Source organism: Carcharhinus amblyrhynchos, chromosome 4 (genome assembly GCF_965287045.1).
Source record: "Carcharhinus amblyrhynchos chromosome 4, sCarAmb.v2.hapA, whole genome shotgun sequence".
NCBI classification, from domain to species: Eukaryota; Metazoa; Chordata; class Chondrichthyes; order Carcharhiniformes; family Carcharhinidae; genus Carcharhinus; species Carcharhinus amblyrhynchos.
This window is the reverse complement of record NC_137327.1, coordinates 135,823,023-135,843,156: the sequence shown is the minus strand read 5'-3', so window position 1 is coordinate 135,843,156 and position 20,134 is coordinate 135,823,023. Positions and strand designations below refer to the sequence as shown.

General features: G+C 42.9%; 1 protein-coding gene across 1 annotated transcript; it reads left to right on the top strand.

Moving 5' to 3' along the window:
- Nucleotides 1–1,817: 1,817 nt before the first annotated feature.
- Nucleotides 1,818–6,009, top strand: LOC145342717 (transforming growth factor beta activator LRRC32-like). The gene is made up of 2 exons (XM_080188277.1): nt 1,818–1,913; nt 3,954–6,009. The coding sequence occupies exons 1-2, from the start codon at nt 1,818–1,820 to the stop codon at nt 5,985–5,987; spliced, it is 2,130 nt and encodes a 709-aa protein (XP_080044403.1). The 3' UTR covers nt 5,988–6,009.
- The last annotated feature ends 14,125 nt before the right edge of the window (nt 6,010–20,134 follow it).

Below are 20,134 nucleotides of genomic sequence, written 5' to 3'. Positions count from 1 at the left end.
CCTACACCTCAGCGACTGCAGTGGTTCAAGAAGGCAGCTCACCATCACCCTCACAATTAGGGATAGGTAAGGAAAACTGACCGAGCTAACAGTACCTGCATCCCATGAACAAAGAGAAATGATAGGTAGAAACTATCTGTATTGTTCAGGGTGTCTGGGTTTTGAGGTTATGGTCTAAAAATTGGACTCACATCATTACGGAGCAAAATGGGGTAACACAAAATGTGGTAGAAATTTGAAATTCCCTTCTGCAAACAGCAATTGATCGCTTATTAAATTTAAAACTGAAATGGATAGATGTATGTCAACCAAAGGTATTAAGCGATATTAAATAAAGGATATGTGGAATTATGTCCCAGATCATCCTTGATATTGGCGGATGACAAAACAGGTTCCTATATTCACACAAACACACATAAACATCAACAAGCATGCACAAACATGCAAATAGACATATAAATAAATATTCACACACAAACTCATGTGTTTACACATCTAACCTTATCAACATCACTGGAGTTACCATTGACCAGAAAGTCAATTGGACTAGCCACATAAACACAGTGGTTACAAAATCAGGTCAAAGTGTGTAACTCACCTCCTGTCTCGCCAAAGCCTGTCCACCATCTACAAGGTCAGCTGTGTGATGGAATACTCCCCACTTGCCTGGATAGGAGCAGCTCCAATAGCACTCAACAAGCCTGGCACCACCCAGAACAAAGCAACCCACTTGATTGGCACCACATCCGCAAACATCCACTCTCTCCACCACCAATACTCAGTAGCAGCAGTGTGTACCATCTACAAGATGCACTGCAGCAATTCACCAAAGATCCTTAGACAGCACCTACCGAGCCCACGACCACTTCCATCTAGAAGGACAAGGGCAGCAGATACATGGGGAACACCACCACCTGCAAGTTCCCCTCCAAGTCACTCATCATCCCGACTTGGAAATATATCAGCCGTTCCTTCACAGTCGCTGGGTCAAAATCCTGAAATTCCCTCCCTAACGGCATTGTGAGTCAACCCACAGCACGTGGACTGCAGCGATGCAAGAAGGCAGCTCACCACCACCTTCTCAAGGGCAACTAGGGATGGGCAATAAATGCTGGGCCAGCCAGTGATGCCCATGTCCCATGAATTAATAAAATCTCCCATAAGTGGACACACACACACAAACACATCCACACACACATCCACATGCTAACATTCACATACACAAAGGAAAACATTCACACACACACATACTAACAACACAAATGCCAGAGATACACATATACAAACATACAGAGTCAAATGCAAACATATATTCATATACAACAGTCACAAAGGCACAATCTCACACTCATACACAAATGCATGTACCACACAAACACATCTATATTTATGAGCAAAGGTAAAAAGGTAGAAAATAAAGAAATGCGGTCACTCCAGACTTTCCAACAATCACTATATTAAGTTTAAATTTAGTTGACTGATTTCTACGGTGGGGGGGAGGCGGGGGTGGAGTTCTGCCTTTTATTTGTCCCATGATTGCTTTAAATTACCCAGAAAAATAGTAACGAGCCCTAAGAAGGAAAACCTACCCGTTTAATACAACACCAACCTCGTGTTTGTGTGTACGGGGGTGGCTGATCCTATTCCTGGCCACTATCCCACACACACACACACACACTTGGTCAGAAGTCACGTTGTGCGTAAAATGACTTCCAAACTCGCCCAATTTTCCCCGATTACGATAGCTCAGGATCCAGGGATATGTTGAACACGCTGTGCAGCAGTCATGTCATTCTTTTGTTGTCTGGGGCGGAGAGATGAATTCCTGGCTGTTCCTGTGGTTTACGGCCGTTTCTTGCCTTCTAACCAGCAGCAGTGGTGATAGACACGCTCTGGTCAAAGCCTGTCAAACGGTAAGCTCTCCTCTCCCTTCCTCTCTCCCTTTGAACTCCAAACCTATTGCTTCGCAGTGTTAACATGCTGACTACTGAAGAAGAAAGGAATATATTTTTTAAGAAGAGATAATAAGTTAGTCATTATATATATATTTTGTGGAGAATAAATCCCTTTTCCTCCCTTTTACTTGTACCAATTATGAAAGAAGTGTGTATACACATAGGTCCTCAGACTGATGAAAGGTTGTAGATTATCAGAGAATCTGAACATTTCTGATTTCTCTCCTGTTCCTATTTATCTCCACATTCCCATGTGGTTGAGTTAGCATTGAATTCACATGGATTGGGCGTGTTTGAATAATATTTTGGACTTTGTGGGTCAGGTAGTAATGTCAGAGGTTTTTGAATTGTGGTTTAGTCAGCTCTGCTCAGAGAGTCAGTCAGTGCAAGTGTCACGGTTAGTAAAAGTCACTTAGGTCGGGTAAAAGTGATGGACCCTCCCCCCCCACCACCTCTCTTCTGACCCAGATTTTTGAGTTGGTCTACACATTGTTCTCAATTGGCCAATTTGAAGCTGTATTCTGAAATCTTGTGCCTCGGTTTTGTAAAGGAGAATTACATTTGAATTTCTTTCAGGTTGAAATCAGATTTGGTTTGTTTGTTGTGCTTTCACAGAGTTCTTTGGGAAGTAGTGGAAAGATCCGTAGGCAGTAATGTGTTGCGCCATAAGTATCTTTATAGAATCCCAACAGTGTAAAAGATGCCATTCAACCCTTTTGAGTCTGCACCGAACCTCTGACAGAATATCTTACCCAGACCCTCTCCCCCACCATATCCCCATAACTCCAAACATTTCCCATGGCTAATTCCCCTAACCTACATATTTTTTAAAATTCATTCATGGGACATGGGCATTGCTGGCTAGCCAGTATTTATTGCCCATCCCTAGTTCCCCTTGGAGGGCAGCTGAGAGTCAACCACATTGCTGTGCCTCTGGAATCACATGTAAACCAGACCAGGTAAGGACAGCAGATTTCCTTCCCTAAAGACACTAGTGAACCAGGTGGGTTTTTTCTGACAATCGACAATGGTTTCACGGTCATGAGTAGATTCTTAATTCAAGATTTTATTGAATTCAAACTCCACCATCTGCCATGGTGGGATTCAAACTAGAATGTTCCCAGACCATCAGCTGGATTAATAGCCTAACGATAATACCACTAGGCTATCACCTCCTGGGACACTAAGGGGCAATTTAGCATGTTCAATCCACCTAACCCACGCATCTTTGGACTGTGGAAGGAAACCAGAGCAGCCGGAGGAAACTCACGCAGACATGGGGAGAATGTGCAATTATGCCACCATGCCACCCCTATATATAGCAGCTGATAACGTAGTTAATCATCTACATCAAAGAGGCTTTACAGTCTCTAACAATCTGTACAATGCGCAGCGCCATAAAAGGACACCGGACCTTTGCACTGTCCTAGGTATCATCTCAGCATTAGAAATCCGAGCCGGAACCCTGGTTTTCACTCACTGGAATTGTCTGGAACAGGATCTAAATATTGCATCCTCCAACTCAAAAGGCAGGACATGCTAAGGCAAAGACTCACTCCAAATAAACAGTTTCACAATGATGTTAAAATGGCGGGAGAAGATTTCAGCAATTTTTTTTTACTATTTAGCTTTTCTTCTTTGTATGAGTGGTCCCCTTGGGTAGCAACAGACCAAAAAATATAAGTATTCCTGTCATTTAAGATGCTTTCTACAAAATTCTGACTCTTTATAAAGTAGAATTGCAGAAATCAATAACCTCAACTCAACTCAGTTTTTGAAATACCCCAGCTTGGTGAAGAGATGCTCCTAAACTACCAATGTTTCCCCTTTATCATATCCAGATGGCCCACAGGACATGCATTCACTGCTAGCAATTCGTAAATATCCCCAATATGCCAGCTGAGTTTTATTTTTGTTGTAGTGCAAATGTGTTCTTTAAACTATATGAAAAGTTTCTGAGAAAAGTAAATACTTAATGTTTTCAATCTTATTTGGCAGAAAGACCATGTTGTGTCCTGTCAGTACCATAATCTTTCCCAAGTACCTGATCTTCCAATGTTGGGGACTAAAACAGTAGACTTATCCCATAACTCAATCCAAATGTTGACCGAGGAATCACTGCTAAATTTCAGTTCACTGCAACACCTGGATGTCTCCTATAACCAACTGAAGACGATAGCATCCGGGGCTCTGGCGCATCTGACTAGCCTGAGAGTGCTCGTTCTGGCAAACAATCACCTGGGCAGGAACTTTTCATCCAGTGACGGAGCCTTCAGCCGTTTAAAGGAGCTTCAAGTGCTAAACCTGTCAGAGAATTATTGGCACAGTGACACAGTGACTGTCCATCTGAAAAATCTGTCTTCACTGCAAGTGTTACATCTTTCAGGGAACTTATTGATGAAGCTGACACCCGATATGTTTTGTGAGCTGCTGCTTTTGAAACGCATCTCCCTCGAAAAAAACTATATTACAGAAATAGCCGCGGGAGCCTTTGAGTGTTTACCAAACTTGGTTGAACTAAACTTGGCCATGAATTCGCTTTCTTGCATTTCCAACTTTCATCTTCCAAACCTCCAACTCTTGAACCTGAGCAGAAACGGCATTGAATTCTTCATAACCAACGAGAATGAGGAAGAGTACCATCTCCAAGTGCTTGATCTGAGTCACAACAGGTTGTTTCATTTTCCATTTCTTCCGAGACTGCATCAGATAAAACATTTGAATTTGTCTAGCAATTTAATGGTCAGTGTAACACCTGATTTATTGAACAATTCAGCTGAATGGGACGTAAGAAACAGATATGAAGAATTTTCGGTGTTTAGCAAGACATCCAACCACAGTGCCCACGCTAATTTATCAGAAGTAATATTTCTGGATTTAAGTAACAATGTACTGCTGGACATATCACATAGTTTTCTGAACAAATTTAGTTCCCTCCACCACTTGAACCTCAGTGGAAACTGTTTTCAGAATTTTAGTATAGAAAATGGTGATAAATTGAGTTTTCTGTCTTCTCTAGATCTGAGTGACAATATACTCGACAATCTATCTGTAGGGACAGATAATCAGAAGTTCCTGTCTTTAAGATCCTTGTACCTTCAAAATAATTCCATTCGGTTATTACCCCCGCTGCTTTTTAAAGCCCTACCCAAAATAGAAAAAGTCAATCTTGCAAACAATAATCTGAAGATTTGTAACGAGGCAAATGAAATCATGGGGTATGATAGCCAAATTCAACAGACCCATCATAAAAATAATACGTGTGTGTCTTTTTCTGGAATCCCTTCTCTTAAGTACCTCAACCTCAATGGAAATAACATTGTGCAGTTGGCACCTTACACGTTCTATCAGACCCCCTTGGTATATTTGGATGTTTCAAGAAATAAATACCTGGAAATACCCAGGCAGGCCCTGGCAGGCTTAGAACAATCTTTGCAATACCTCTCTTTAAGGTGGAATTCGATCCAAACCTCCAAAGTCACTCTGACATGCCTGAGTCACCTCCAAAATTTGGATTTGTCATACAATCAGTTAGAATTTTTACCCGATGGCATTGGATGTTCTCCATTGCAAATCCTTGATATTCGGGGCAACAATCTTCATGCTCTTCAAGACTTGATAATTAGAAACGTGTCCCAAACTCTTAAAACACTGTACTTGAGTGGAAATTATTTTAATTGTTGCACATTGACCTGGCTGCATGCACTGAATAGTACTAATGTTGAAATACCAGATATAGGTAAAGCTGAATGCTTTTACCTGAAGCAGAATGATTCTTCAACACTCCAGTCATTAAATGATCACATAGAGGAATGTCATTCTGAAAGCATCACAAAAGTCAGTCCCCTCCTGTTTCTAATATCTGCACTTGCCTTTTTACTGGTTATTGGATCTGTGATAACGTTAGTTGTTGGGGAGTGCTGCAGGTTGTGTCTGGACTCTGGAGAGGAGAGTCTTGAGAAAGACACTACTCCAATTCAAACAAAGAGTGAACGCCAGCTGTCTCTAAGTGTCATTAAAATACAGACATAAAGTGGTGAACTGCATTTCTGAACTGCACCAGGGAACAAACATCAAAGCTTGGGATCCTACTTCAGATTTGGGATCCCATTGGAAGGTTCACTAACAGCCTGTTACAACATCAAGTGAAGCTGGACTATTGAATGCAATGAGACTGACCCTTCTGAACTTTGCTCAGGATTGAAACTTGGGATTCTTTGATAATAAGCAAAGGAATTCTGTCTTTTTATGTGAAAATCTTTTCAAATGTTGGATGGCTCTGCGATTAAGTGCATTTTGTGGTGTGACAATGAGTCATGTGATCCAGGAATGTCCCTGTATTTTTATGCTTTGTTACCACTGAGTTAACTTAGCTACAGTTAGTGTAGTAAGTGGGAAGGCAGTGGCCTGGTGGTATTGTCACTGGGCTAGTAATCCAGAGACCCAGGGTAAGGCTCTGGGGACCTGGGATCAAATCCCACCACGGAAGGTGGTGAAACTTGTATTCAATAAAAAATTTAAAAGTCTAATGATGACCATGAAACCATTGTTGATTGTGATAAGGACCCATCTGGTTCACTCGTGTCCTTTAGGGAAGGAAGTCTGCCATCCTTACCTTGTCTGGCCTATAAGTGAGTCCAGATCCACAGCAATGTGGTTGACTTGTAAATGTCCTCAGGGGTGAGCAACAAATGCTGGCCCAGCTGGCAATGCCCACATCCCATGAATGAATGCCACAGTACCTCTCAGCCTCTATGCGGGGAACACAGTTGCTCATTCTTTCCAATGGACTTGTCCTGGAGTGATTGCCTCCCTATTGCTCATTGTCCCGAGTCACAAAAGAAAATGGGAAGATTGGAACAAGAGCAAACCATTCAAGTTCTCCAGCCGTTCATTTACATTATGGTGAATCTGTACCAATTACCCACTCTTGGTCAATGACCCTTCATACCTTCAATTTCAATTGAGCCAAGATTCATGGCCTTTCCATATGTTCTTTGTCCTTTTGACAAAGTGCTTCATGATTTCATTCCTCAATGGTCTAACTATTATTAAGATAAAACAAAGGGCTGCTTGAGGGAGGTACCAGAATGCAGTCACTATCAAAAACCAGATGCTGTCTGCTGGAGAGAAGGCAAAAGGAAACAGTTGGTGGGGCAGAGGGTTAGTATTGTTGATGGTATAATATCTGTTGTTGCTGTTCGGAGTATTGTTAACTTGGCTGAGATTTTCCAGCCACACTTACCCTGAAACCAGAAATTCCACACCCAAGGTCAACAGATCTTTCCATGGTCTGCCCCTCACCAGCTGTTCTTGCTCGGGGAGGGCACTAGAATGGCGGCAGAGTGATTCCATTTGTTTTTAAACTTTTATTTATTTTAAGTGAGGAGGGCAGAATGGGAAAGTTTGTTCCGTGTTATATTCTCAGGATTTATAGCTGAAGTTGTTTTGGACAGTGGCCGTGTCAGGACAGTCCAGCTGTATATTACTGGAGCCATTCCGTGTACCTTATCCATGGAAGTGAAACACTATTCAGAGCACTACCGAATCAATACAAAGTGCATTTATTCCACATTTAGTTTATATGCATGGGCAGAATTTTACACTCCTCACAAAGCGGGTTCTGAGGTGAGGGGGGGGGGCAAAAAATTGAATGGACAGAAGTCCTCACACTCCCCCCGGTAACCCACCCACCCAACCCCAGCTGCAATTTTGTCCCTAGTTGGGAAACCTGCCCATTCACCTATTAAGGCCCTTATCCTGCCCGGACTCAATGTTTAGGCTGGTGGATGCGGAGAGGGTGGGAAATAGACATTTCCATCTTTTGCTCACCTTAGGTGGGAAGAGGGGGGGGAGGTGAGGGTGGGAGTGGAGGGGGTGCAATGCCGCTTTTGTCCACTGCAGCTCTGTGCCTGGCTGGGTTAAAGAGTTATCAACCAATCTAATTGGTCGATAGCTCTCACATACAGGAATCCCTACCAAGTCCTGCCCACTGTCAATCAATGCTGAATGAGTGTTAAGTGGCAGTGGGAGTTGGAGAGTCAGTGGTTGTGTGATAGGCAGTGATTCTCGGGCTGGCGCATTGCTGATCACTCGCCATCCTTAAAATTCTACTCCATGAGATTAAACGCACAAACTATTTATTTATGCATGGCCATCACACATTGGTCCAACTAAATACATTGAGAAAACAGCAAAGACTTTTTTCATGAAAAATGTCTATCCTTGTGTCATATGCAAATGCAAATTTTTTAAGTGGGAGTTGGATACCAGCAGCCATATCTTCTGCTCTGGGGATGTATATAAGGGAATGAACAAGAGCATGTACCCAATATTCAACCCAATAAATTATAGTTGCAATCTCTTTCTTGTATATTGTTTAGGAGATAATTTTGGATTTATTGTGTATGTATTTTATAATGTAAATTCTGTTTTTATTTCAGCATTTTTTTGTATTTATGTAACTTTATTCTATCTATTGGAAATACTAAGCAATGTTTGCTGTTAAAATCTTTGATAAAGATAGCTATGGATATGATTTTTTTTGTCTTTTGTTTTATCATTTGCATACATTTCCAAATAGATTAGGGATAGCTACCTAATGGTAATATTTTTCGACCAGTAATCAGAGGCCTGAACTAATGCTCCAAGGGCATGAATTCAAATTCCACAACAGCGACTGGGGGATGTTAGATTCAATTAACTAATAAAAAAGTTTGATTATGAAGTCATCAGATTGCAAAAACCCACCTGATTTCTTCAGGGAAAGAAATCTGTTGTCCTTACACAGTGAGGTCTACATCTAACTCCCAATACAAAGCAACGCATTTGACTCTTAATTGCCTTCTGAGGCAACCTGGAAAGCTGCTTGTATCAAATAGCTATAGAAAGTTAACTATGAATAAAACTGAACAGACCACCCAACATTGACCTAGGCCTCAGAATCAACACTCAGCTCTGCAAATTCCTCCTCGCTAACACCTGAAGACTTGTGCCAAACTTGGGAGGTCAGTCCCACAGGCTGGTCAAGCAGCAGCCAGTCATACTCACCAAATCATTCCGTACAGATGATGTCCTTGACTCCTCTTACAACCAGGTTAACAAGAATGAACAGAGTCCTTTTTTTATCCACGCCTGAGTTGGCCATAACAAGAGTTTGAATTTAGAAGGAGGTGTGCTAATTGTGTATAGCTTGGTGTGAGAAACAAGCCAGCCAAGTTTCTTAATTTAACAAGTCCAAATAACGGCTAGTGTAAAGACAGCACACACACAATCCCCCCAAGCATGCAAAAAAGAAAAACTCGGCAGCCTCAAATAATTTGGCCAAGTAACAAGAAAAGTAGAAAAGTCAGAAAAGAATCATGGAATATCCAAAGACTTACTTACAATCAAAGAATCCACAATGGAGCAGTTACTTTGCAGTCATGGCTGGTTGATTCAGAATTCTCCTTTAAGAACTTTTGGTTTGCAGCAATGATGTCCTCTGGTGGGTTTTCCAAATCGCATACAGCTCAGTTTAGGTGCCATAGATTTCAGAAGAAAAGTAGATGGGATAAGGCTGTTGTCCCTGCAGTTCTCTCCCTGACTATACAGAACCCAGTGTCCTTTTTAACACCCGAGAGCTGGATCACACTGATCTCTCTCTGAGTGCTCCAAAGACTTTGTGTCTCCATAAATCAGCTTATGTTCTTTGCAAATGCAACATTGTAGCTGCTGTCCACATGTCCTTTTCTTGGCTGAAAGTGTCCTTTCAAAAAAAAGTCCAATATATAGGTATGCCCAGCAGATAACGTAAATTAATATTTTATATGACACATCTTTATAACACCTCAATCACCATTTCTGGGTATGTTCTGTTCCACCATCACCAGGTGACAGAATGGGGGTATACAACCAGATCAATGTGGTCCTAGCAATCTTCAGCATGTCTCATGGCATCAGGTCAAACATGGACAAGGAAATCTCCTGCTGATTAGTACCTACTGCCCTCAACTGATGAATCATTACTCCTCCTTGTTGGATACCACTTGGAAGAAGTACTAAAGGGATAGAATATACTCTGAATTTGGGACAATGTCCATTGAGAGTGACTTAGCAGCATCCATGACTGACCAAGCTGGTAGAGTTCTGCCAAGCTGGGCCAGGTGCTGAGAGAACCAACGTGAGGGGAAGAAGCTGCTTGACCTCACCCTCACCAATCTACATTGTGAAGATTTGTCTACGACGGTATTGGTAAGTGTGACTACGGCATAGTCATAGTGGCGATCATACTGAGGATGTGTTTCATTGTGTAGGGCACTAACACTGTACTAAATGGTATAGATTCAAAACAGGTCTCGCATTTCCAAACTGGGCATATAAGAGGCATTGTGGATTATTGGCAGTGCAGCAGAATTGTAATCAACCACAATCAGGCGCATAAGAACAGAAGAAATAGGAGCAGGAGTAGGCCATCTAGCCCTTCAAGCTTGCCCCGCCATTCAATAAGATCATGGCTGATCTGAAGTGGATCAGTTCCACTTTCCCACTTTCTCCCCATAACCCTTAATTCCCCTGTCTATCAGAAACCTATCTACCCGTGACTTAAATATATTCAGTGAGGTAGCCTCCACCACTTCAACGGGCAGAGAATTCCAGAGATTCACCACCCTTTGAGTGAAGAAGTTCCTCCTCAACTCCGTTCTAAACTGCACCCCCCCCTTATTTTGAGGCTGTGCCCTCTAGTCCTGCTATCCTTTCTAGGCGGGAAGAATCTCTCTACCTCTACCCTATCTAGCCCCTTCATTATCTTATACGTCTCAATAAGATCCCCCATCAGCCTCCTAAACAGGAAGTAACCTCCTGATCCGGGGTTCCACTCTCACTACCATTACCATCAAACCAGATTACCAATTTAAATGAAGGGGTTAGGGGGAACATGGGCAAGGGTGGCTACAAATGAAATGTCAACCTGATTAACATAGGACTATGTCCATGCTAAACAGCATGCTCAAGACAGATAAGCGACCAATGGGTTGGATCAGAAACCTACTGTCCTGTCACATCCAATTGTGAATAGTGGTTGACAATTAAACAACTAACTCAAGCTTCACAAATACCCTCCATGATGGGGAAGCCCAGTGTGTCAGTCCGAAAGATAAGGCGGAAGCATCTGCAACTAGCTTCAGCTAGATATGTCAAGTGAATGATCCAACTTGGCCTCCTCCTGAGGTCCACAGCATCATGGAAGCCAGACTTCAGCCAATTCAATGAATTGCCATGTTATAATAAGAAAGGCTGAAGGCATGGGGACACAGCAAAAACTTTTCCCAACTGTCGTACTGAAGATTTGTACTCTAGAACTAGCTAAGCTATTCCACTACAGCTACAACACTGGCACCAACCTGACAGTATGGAAAGTTGAGCAGTTATGTCCTGTCCACAAAAGGCAGGACAAATGCAGTCCAACTGCAGAGTGACGGAAGGTTTCGGTGACAGTGCTGGGTAGTGGCATCCGCTCATTGACATTCAGTTTGGGCTCTGCCAAAGCCCCTCAGCTCCAGACTTCATTATAACCTTTGTGTAAACATGGAGAAGAAAGCTGAATTCCAGGAGTGAGGTGGATGTGACTGCCCCCAATATTAAGACAGCGCTTGACCAAGTGTGATACCAAGGAACCTTAATAAAATTGAAGTCAATGGGAATGGGGGAAAATTTTCCTCTGGTTGGAGCCATATCCAACACAAAGGAAGATGGTTCTGTTTGTTAGATACCAATTACCTCAGCCCCAGGAAATTGTTGCAGGAGCTCCTCAGTGGAGTGGCCTAAGCCAATCATCTTCAGCTGCTTCATCAATGACCTTCCGTCCATCACGAGCTCAGAAGTGGCGACAATTGCTGATGAATGTACAATGTTTAGCACTACGTCCCCGCTAGACAGCACACCCTGCCATCTCTTCCTGCTGTTCCGATTCCTGATGCTCTCAGGCAAGACCAGGACTGGGTGCGCTGTACCAGGAACTGCCCTGTACCTGGAGAACCTGTTGTGGGGCACTGGTGGAGCTGTACTGTACCTGGACGGTCTGTTATGGGGCATAGACAGGGCTGCATTGTATCAGGACTCCACTGTATGTGACAAGACTACTGACTCATGCTAAACAGCATGTTAAAGACAGAAATAAGCAATCGTATGACCAATGGATCAGAACAAAATCCTCAGATATGGAAGCAGTTTGTATCCACATGCACAAGACCCAGACAATATTATGACTTGTAGCTGGGCTAGCAAGTGGCAAGTAACATTTGTGCAGCACAAGTGTCAGCAATGACCATCTCCAACAAGAGAGAATCTGATCATCACCCCTTGACATTCAATGGCATTACCATCACTGAATCCCTCCCTATCAACTTCCGAGGGGGGAGTTACCATTAACCAGAAACTGAACTGGTCCAACCATATACAGACTGTGTCTACAAGCAAGACATAGGCTAGGAATTCATATAATTCATCTTCTGATTCCCCAAAGCCTGTCCCCCATCTGCAAGGCGTGAGTCAGGAGTGTGCTCAAATACTCTCCTCTTGCTGGGGTGCATGCAACTCCAGCAGCGTGCAAGAAGCTGGACACCATCCAGGACAAAGCAGCCCTCTTAGTTTACAACCCATCTACCAATTTAAACATTCATTCCTTCCACCACCAATGTATAGTGTACCATCTACAAGGTGCATTTCAGAAAGTCACCAAGGTTTCTCCAAAAGCACCTTGCAAACCCACAACCTCTATCACCTAGAAAAACAAGGGCAGCAGATGCAGGGGAACGCCACCACCTGCAAGTTCTCCTCCATGACCCACTATCTTGATTTGGAAATATATTGTCATTCCTTCATCATTGTTGGGTCAATAATTCTGGAACTCCCTTCCCCACAGCAACCATGGGTGTAGAGATTCAAGAAAGCAGCTAACCACCACCGCCTTCTAAAGGGCAATTAGGGATGAGAAATTGATCTTGTGAGCGACATCAATTCCCATGAATAAAGGATGCATAATATTCCATCCAAGCATCAGGAGAATGGCTTAATAACCTTAAGTGCTGGAAGAAAGTTAGCTATTTGATATTTCATGTTGCGGTTATATTGGAAACTCCTTTAGAAATCACCAGCAACGCATACGCAAGTTTGAAGTCGCAAAGTATTGTTGAGAAAATCACTGGTTATGGTGCATTAGAATATGACTTTCTGATGGAACTATGCATTTATTGCTGATAGACAGTGCCAGCTGCTTGAAAAATAAACCTTGACAATTCGGATCTGGCATTGAAGTTTCTCTTTTGTCACAATATAGTACACGAACGAAGAACAACACAGCGAAGGAAACAGGCCCTTTGGCCCTACAAGCCCGCGCCGCCCATTTTAACACTCAGTGAGTGCCTCATTCCAATCCTTTTTCTACCTACGACTTTTGTCTACATCGCTTGGACTCCACAATAAAGGGGTGCAAATTTGGAGAATTATATGTGCGCCAGATTAAGGGAGGTCTAATTTAGGGACAATTTATTAACACCAATCAGCCTAAAAGCATGTTTTTGGGGTGTTGGGAGGAAACTGGAAACCTAGTGAAGCTAATCTTGTCCTCTTCGTTTAGTAACTAATCTCTGGACTGTAATGAGGACTAAATTACCAGTGATTCTCTACCTGTTTGCTATCCAGTGATCACTTCTCAAAAGAATGCATGTTCGGACCTTCAGGGAGAGTGTTCAGCTATGATTCCATGTTCTGATGACACTTGTAATTCTGAATAATTTTTAAAATCCAACATGAGCAAAGCAAATCCAAGATTATGCAGTGTCCATATTGGTAAATTTATTCACAAACTTGCCTTATGTTTTTCTTTTGATCACCATATTGGTTTCCTGGCCATGGATTTGCACATGGTAGATGTGGTTGTTTCATCAAAGGTGTTAACATAGACTACAACCCTCTCGCGGTCTTGTTGCAGAGTTGGGGTCCAGAGGGGAGCATTGGGGATTGCCTATTTTGCTCGAGTCTGTAGTTTCTCAGAACTATTACTCTTCATTTACAGCAAGTATTTACACATTTGGACCTCTATGCATGTTGGAGTTCCTCCTTCTTCTAGACCTCTCTCATTTCTCCGTCAAGTGATCTGACATCATTAGTACATTAGTATCATGTATGTTTCTGATGGTTAGCCCTTTACATCTCCCACCAAGTATTTATCTCTATCATACTTACGTCCTCCTATATCTCCCGCCACAAAGTCTCAGAGTTCACAGGGTTAGTCTTTCTGATCTGCTTTTGAAAATGAAAATACTCTCTATTTTGTTAAAGTTCCTATCTTGGGTGCTCTGCAGCTTGTAGTAAGTCTTCTTTATCAGGGCCTAAGTAGTAATCCAATGTTTCTATTGTCTTTCTAAGGATAATAAGTCACTGTGATTTCTCTTTATGATACCCTGGTCTGCCTCAATCCTGCACTAACTTGGTTGTGGAGTGTTTTCAATGATTGAGTCTTCCTTCTCTTGGTCTCTCTCTCCTTCCCTGGACTTCAGCACTGGTTACGCAAGTGCTCTGTCCCTGTGGTTAACATTCAGAGCCCAGTTACTTCTCTGTTCTTCCTCATGCTGTTGCACCCACCCTTGGGTATTTGTAGTGATACTAGATTTGTGTTTTTGTTCTAGAGATGGAAGCTTTGTTCTCAATCTCCTACTCATTAGTAACTCTGGGAATAACTCTAAAGAGCTAAATTAAAGTCTTTGAATCTTTGATAGTTCATAGCCATCTCCAAGCTTCTCCATTCGCTTGTGGATAACAAGGTGAACTTGTTACGTGAACAGGCAATATTCATTTGAGAAATTATGGGTTAGCTCATTAACATATTGAGACCCATCATCGGACATTGAGATGAGCAAGGTGCCATATCTCACATAACTTCTTGATGACTGTTTCTTCTGTGATACTATGCAATCTGTTTACTTCAATCCACTGTGAGTGGTAATCATAGAATTCTACAGTGCAGAAGGAGGCCATTCAGCCCACTGAGTCTGCACCGACCACAATCCCACCCAGGCCCTATTCCCATAACACCATCCATTTACCTTACCTAGTCCCTCTCAGGGGCAATTAAGCATGGGCAATCCACTTAACCCACATATCTTTGGACTGTGAGAGAAAACCACAGCATCCGGAAGAAACCCATGCAGACGTGGGGAGAAGGTGCAAACTCTACACAGACAGTGACCCAAGGTGGGAATTGAACCTGGGTCCCTGACGCTGTGAGGCAGCAATGCTGACCACTGGGCCACCGTACTTTTCCTCCTAAATTCAAATAAATCTATTCCCAGGCATTCCTCTGGCCTTCTTGGAAAAGTAGTCGGCTGTAGTGGTTCTTTCTGTTCTTGGCTGCTTATGGCACAAGTACAACAGTTAGAAATTATTTCTTCTATAGAGCTGTTTGCTACTCCATGCCTGTGGTCACAGCTGTCCAGTCTGCGGTTCAATGTCTTGGCTTGTACTGCTGCTTCTCCAATGTTCTGATGTCTTGGTGCATCGCATTTTTTTTCCTTTGTGCCCCTTCACAGATCTGTTTTCTTGCCAGCCCTGTTTCGTCTTTCTAAGGTTTGGTGGGTCTTTTACTCAGAGCCACCATGTTGAGATGTTGGGGTCCAGACAGGTGTTTTGGGGATTGTCTGTTCTCTCAATGTACGCTGCTCAACTCTGTAGCTTTTCAAAACCCTTGCTGCCATAAAATCCCTACAGTGCATCAGGAGGCCATTCGGACATTGGGTCTGTCTCCCAAAGACCACCTTGCCCAAGCTTCTTCCTCTTACAGTAGGTTCACCTAGCAGGAAGCATAACTCCTACTAAACCAAATTGACTGGAAACAACAAAAAAATTAAAAATATTAAACAATGACAGACAGGTTAAAACACGTTGGCCCTTGTAACTTGTCCCACATAATTACAACACCTCATGTATTGCAATATACACACTCCACACCACCTGAAAATATTGGTTCAATTTTACTGTGCTGAGGATAGAGGTGGGGGAGAGAGTCTGGAAAGTAGCGAGGAGTTGCACTGGGACAGCCACCAAGAACAGCACCCCCCCCCCACGCATCCTCACTCCCACCCATCCTCACCCTCACTGTTCCGCTGCTAGGCACATTTCCTGGCCCCGAATTCTTTACCTTTTGTCAGAGATAATGGCCATGCTGACCTGAGTTTGGTCCAAATCCCGCATGAAGGAATTCAATGAGTCAGCCTTCACTGCACAAGGCAGTAACCCGATCTGATGGCTCAGAAAGACTGGTATTTGAACTCATAATTCCAACACAAAAGCCTGTTGGATCATTTTAGGAATGGAGGAAATGAGTAGGTTTGTTCTAATGCTGGGGACACCCTAACCCCCGTAACGACATTAATCAGGCTGTTGAGGTGGGCCTGATGGAATATGAACTCCCTGATTAAAAGCCAAATTAATAGCCAGTCAGAGAGCTTTGTATTTAACCAGGAGTGTCAGTTGCTCTGGCACTCCGAGTGTAGACTGCTAACTGTAAGCACTCTGTATGCTGTTGTCAGGCTTATAAATGGTGTTTGGTGAAGGGACTTCTGCTTCTGAGAACATGTTACACTCCCCACCGAAGGGCGGCACGGTAGCACAGTGGTTAGCACTGCTGCTTCACAGCTCCAGCATCCTGGGTTCGATTCCCAGCTTGGGTCACTGTCTGTGTGGAGTTTGCACATTCTCCTCGTGTCTGCGTGGGTTTCCTCCAGGTGCTCCGGTTTCCTCCCACAGTCCAAAGATGTGCGGGTCAGGTTGATTGGCCATGCTAAAATTGCCCCTCAGTGCCCTGGGATGTGTGGGTTAGAGGGATTAGCGGGTAAATGTATGGGGATAGGGCCTGGGTGGGATTGTGGTTGGTGCAGACTCGATGGGCTGAAGGGCCTGATTCTGCTCTGTAGGGTTCTATGATTCTATCCGTACCCACCGTTATAATGGTCATGTGGGGCATCCTTAGTGTTGATTAGTTTTCATTCCATTTACTGATCTGCTTTTAACTCTAATCACATCTTGTTGTCCCTTATGTGCCTTTTATTTCTCTCATTTTCCCTCCTTTCAGCCGCTGCACACATTACTTCTGCCCTTTTAACCATTCCCTGATCCATGTCTTGGCTTTTGCCAGGCTGTTTCTCGTGTGTGTGTGTGTGTGTGTGTGTGTGTGTTAAATTGCTTGTGTATTTTTGGGTGAACTCTCCTTTTTTGTCCCAGCCTGGGCTCAGTCGAGAGCAATTTTTTCAGAAAAAGTAAAAAGAAAATGGAACCGACCCAAAATGTTTAATGTTTCCTGTTGTTTATAATGGGCTCTGAAATGTGGTGTGTTGGTGGGGCCATTTCTTTACAGCTCATTATCACTAGTCCACATGTTGCAATGAGTCAAAGGAAAAAATTCCTTCTGGTAATTTTAAACAACATTAAGAACTTGTGGTTACTTGTTTCCTCCTAGTTTGTGAATCTCCTATGATTATATGACCATATATCATGTAATGATGCAGCAAATTTATTATCTTGAAGAGAACAGCAGTGTTCCAATTCTAGAAAGTTAGGAGAAGTTAGACCCCAGGATGCCTCAGCATTGCATAACTTCCACATGTGGTTACAGTGTTTGGCAGTGATGAGTTTCCTCTCCCAGTTCGCCTCTGCACATTTGATCTTTATCTGAGAAGGTAAAAAGTATGCCTTAAGATCCCCAGGATATAGAATCTAACTGTGACTCAGTAGCTTGAATGAAAGTTAAGCAGAGAGAATAGCGGATGCCTTTGTTTCTGAAACTGGACAATGAAGCTCATCTTAAAAGTTCAAATTTTATTTGTTAGTGTCACAAGTAGGCTTACGTTAACACTGCAATGAAGTTACTGTGAAAATCGCCTAGTCGCCACACTCTGGCGCCTGTTGGGGTACACTGAGGGAGAACTTAGCTTGGCGAATGTACCTAACCAACATGTCTTTCGGAGGAAACTGGAGCACTCGGAGGAAACCCACGCGGACATGGGGAGAATGTGCAAATACAGACAGTGACCCAAGCTGGAAATCGAACCCTACTCCCTGGCGCTGTGAGGCAGCAGTGCTAGCCATTGTGCCACCGTCTCAAGTGTGCTCTAAGTGCCTGTAGGCTTGTTAGCACTGAGAAAAATCTTATTTGTTTCAGAAGCAGCCGATGGTGCATTTCTGTGTTTATATATTTTTGCCCAGAAATGGGATCACTCTGTGCCTGTTTTACAGGCAGAAGATACCGAGAGACTGAATGTTTATCTGGGCTGAGGGAAACATGGCCCTCGCACTTTAGCGGCTCGCAAAATGCAAACCTGATCCATTTGTGACTTTTGAGAGATTTTCATCTTTTGGTATATGATTCAGGCTGTGAGCTGTGATGGAGTACGTGAAGTGTGTGGGTGCAAAATGGGCTGGGTAGAAGGTCTGCCTCAGTTCTCCAACACAGCAGTCCAGCTCCCAACATTGTCTAAAGTCCCCCTAAACCTCTCCCTACTTCACCACCCCCCCCGCCACCCTGATGCCAACCCATGCCAACCCAGGCCTCCCCACCACCTTAATATCCATGCCACCATAGGCCTCCTCAATCACACTTGCCATCTCTGTGCCCTCATTATGTACCCTCAGTGTGCACTATGTACAGTCCTCAGGAGCTATTTAAAGCAATGTAAATTATTTTGAGATCATTGAAGAAATATTAAACTTTTAAATGCTAAGAAAATGCTAAATTCACATTCACAAACCTAAGGGGAAAGCATTATAATCCTTTGAGTGCCTCTAAAGTTTGTAAAGAAACAAGAACAATATCGAAGCCATATTTTGTTATTATCGGCTTTATAAACTTCAACAGCCCTTGGATTAATAAAACCATCTGCTAAGGTGAAGCTTTTGAAAACCAGACAAGCATTCATAAAGGAACAACTATCAAACAAGAGCTTCCAGTTCCACTAACCCAGATCTATATTTCCATTTCAAAGCAGGGCACCTGTCAATCAATGGATGGGACAGGTGTAGACCATTTTATTATACTTTCCAAAGCATTGTTTATTTTTTAAACAGCCAGATCTGCAAAGCCAATTAAATCAGAGTTCAAAAAACATAACAGTAGCAGACTTTTTAAAAACATTTACAATACATTGTGGTACTTTCTCCATTCAAAAAGTACTTCAATGCATGTGAACAATCCCACAATGCTAGCCAATGAAGGGGGTCAACTTACTTTTGCAGGACAGATTCTTATGATGAATCACTGCATTAAAAACAGATCTACTTTATAATACAGCATCAAATAGTGACCTCTGAAGGTGTCAGAACATTTTACAACTTGCCTTTCAGAATTTCCAGACTGCTCAGTAGGCTTTCCATATTCTTCTGAAATGCTCAAACATGGTGTATGCTTAATGAGCTTCCAGAACTCACGCCACTGAATGAAAACGGTGAGTGAGAGGAAATTCAATTTGTGTCCCCTATTCAAAATAGGAACCTCAACTTCTGTAGGGGCAGCTGTAGATTTTCAAATGCTGGGCATTCATGACCCTCGAAAACACCAAAGGAAAACGGTACAAAGTCAGGAATGTGAAGGTAAATTGGATTTCACTCCAAAATGTGCCCTGGCGAAAATTTGGTCCTTGTGTTTCATCTGATAGGTGGCATACAAATGTTCATTTCATTCTGAATGATTACCACTTGCCATCATGAATCAAGACTCTCCACTGACATCGAAAGCACTGTCCTTACAAGGCCAGATTCAGAGTATTGTGTGCAGTTTTGGTCACCTAATTACAGGAAGGATACTAATAAGGTTGAAAGAGTACAGAGAAGGTTTACGAGGATGTTGCCAGGTCTTGAGAAACTGAGTTACAGAGAGAGATTGAATAGGTTAGGACTTTATTCCCTGGAGCGTAGAAGAATGAGGGAAGATTTGATAGAGGTGTATAAGATTTTGATGGGTATCGATAGAGTGAATGCAAGCAGGCTTTTTCCACTGAGGCTAGGAGAGAAAAAAACCAGAGGGCATGGGTTAAGGGTGAAGGGAGAAAAATTTAAAGGGAATGTTACGGGGGGGCTTCTTCACACAGAGAGTGATGTGAGTGTGGAATGAGCTGCTAGATAAAGTGGTAAATGCTGGCTCACTTTTAACA

Excerpts from the sequence above, each read along its gene's own strand:
- LOC145342717 (XM_080188277.1), top strand. The coding sequence starts at position 1,818 with ATGAATTCCTGGCTGTTCCTGTGGTTTACGGCCGTTTCTTGCCTTCTA. Across the intron at positions 1,914-3,953 it reads TGGTCAAAGCCTGTCAAACG|AAAGACCATGTTGTGTCCTG; the intron begins GTAAGCTCTCCT and ends CTTATTTGGCAG.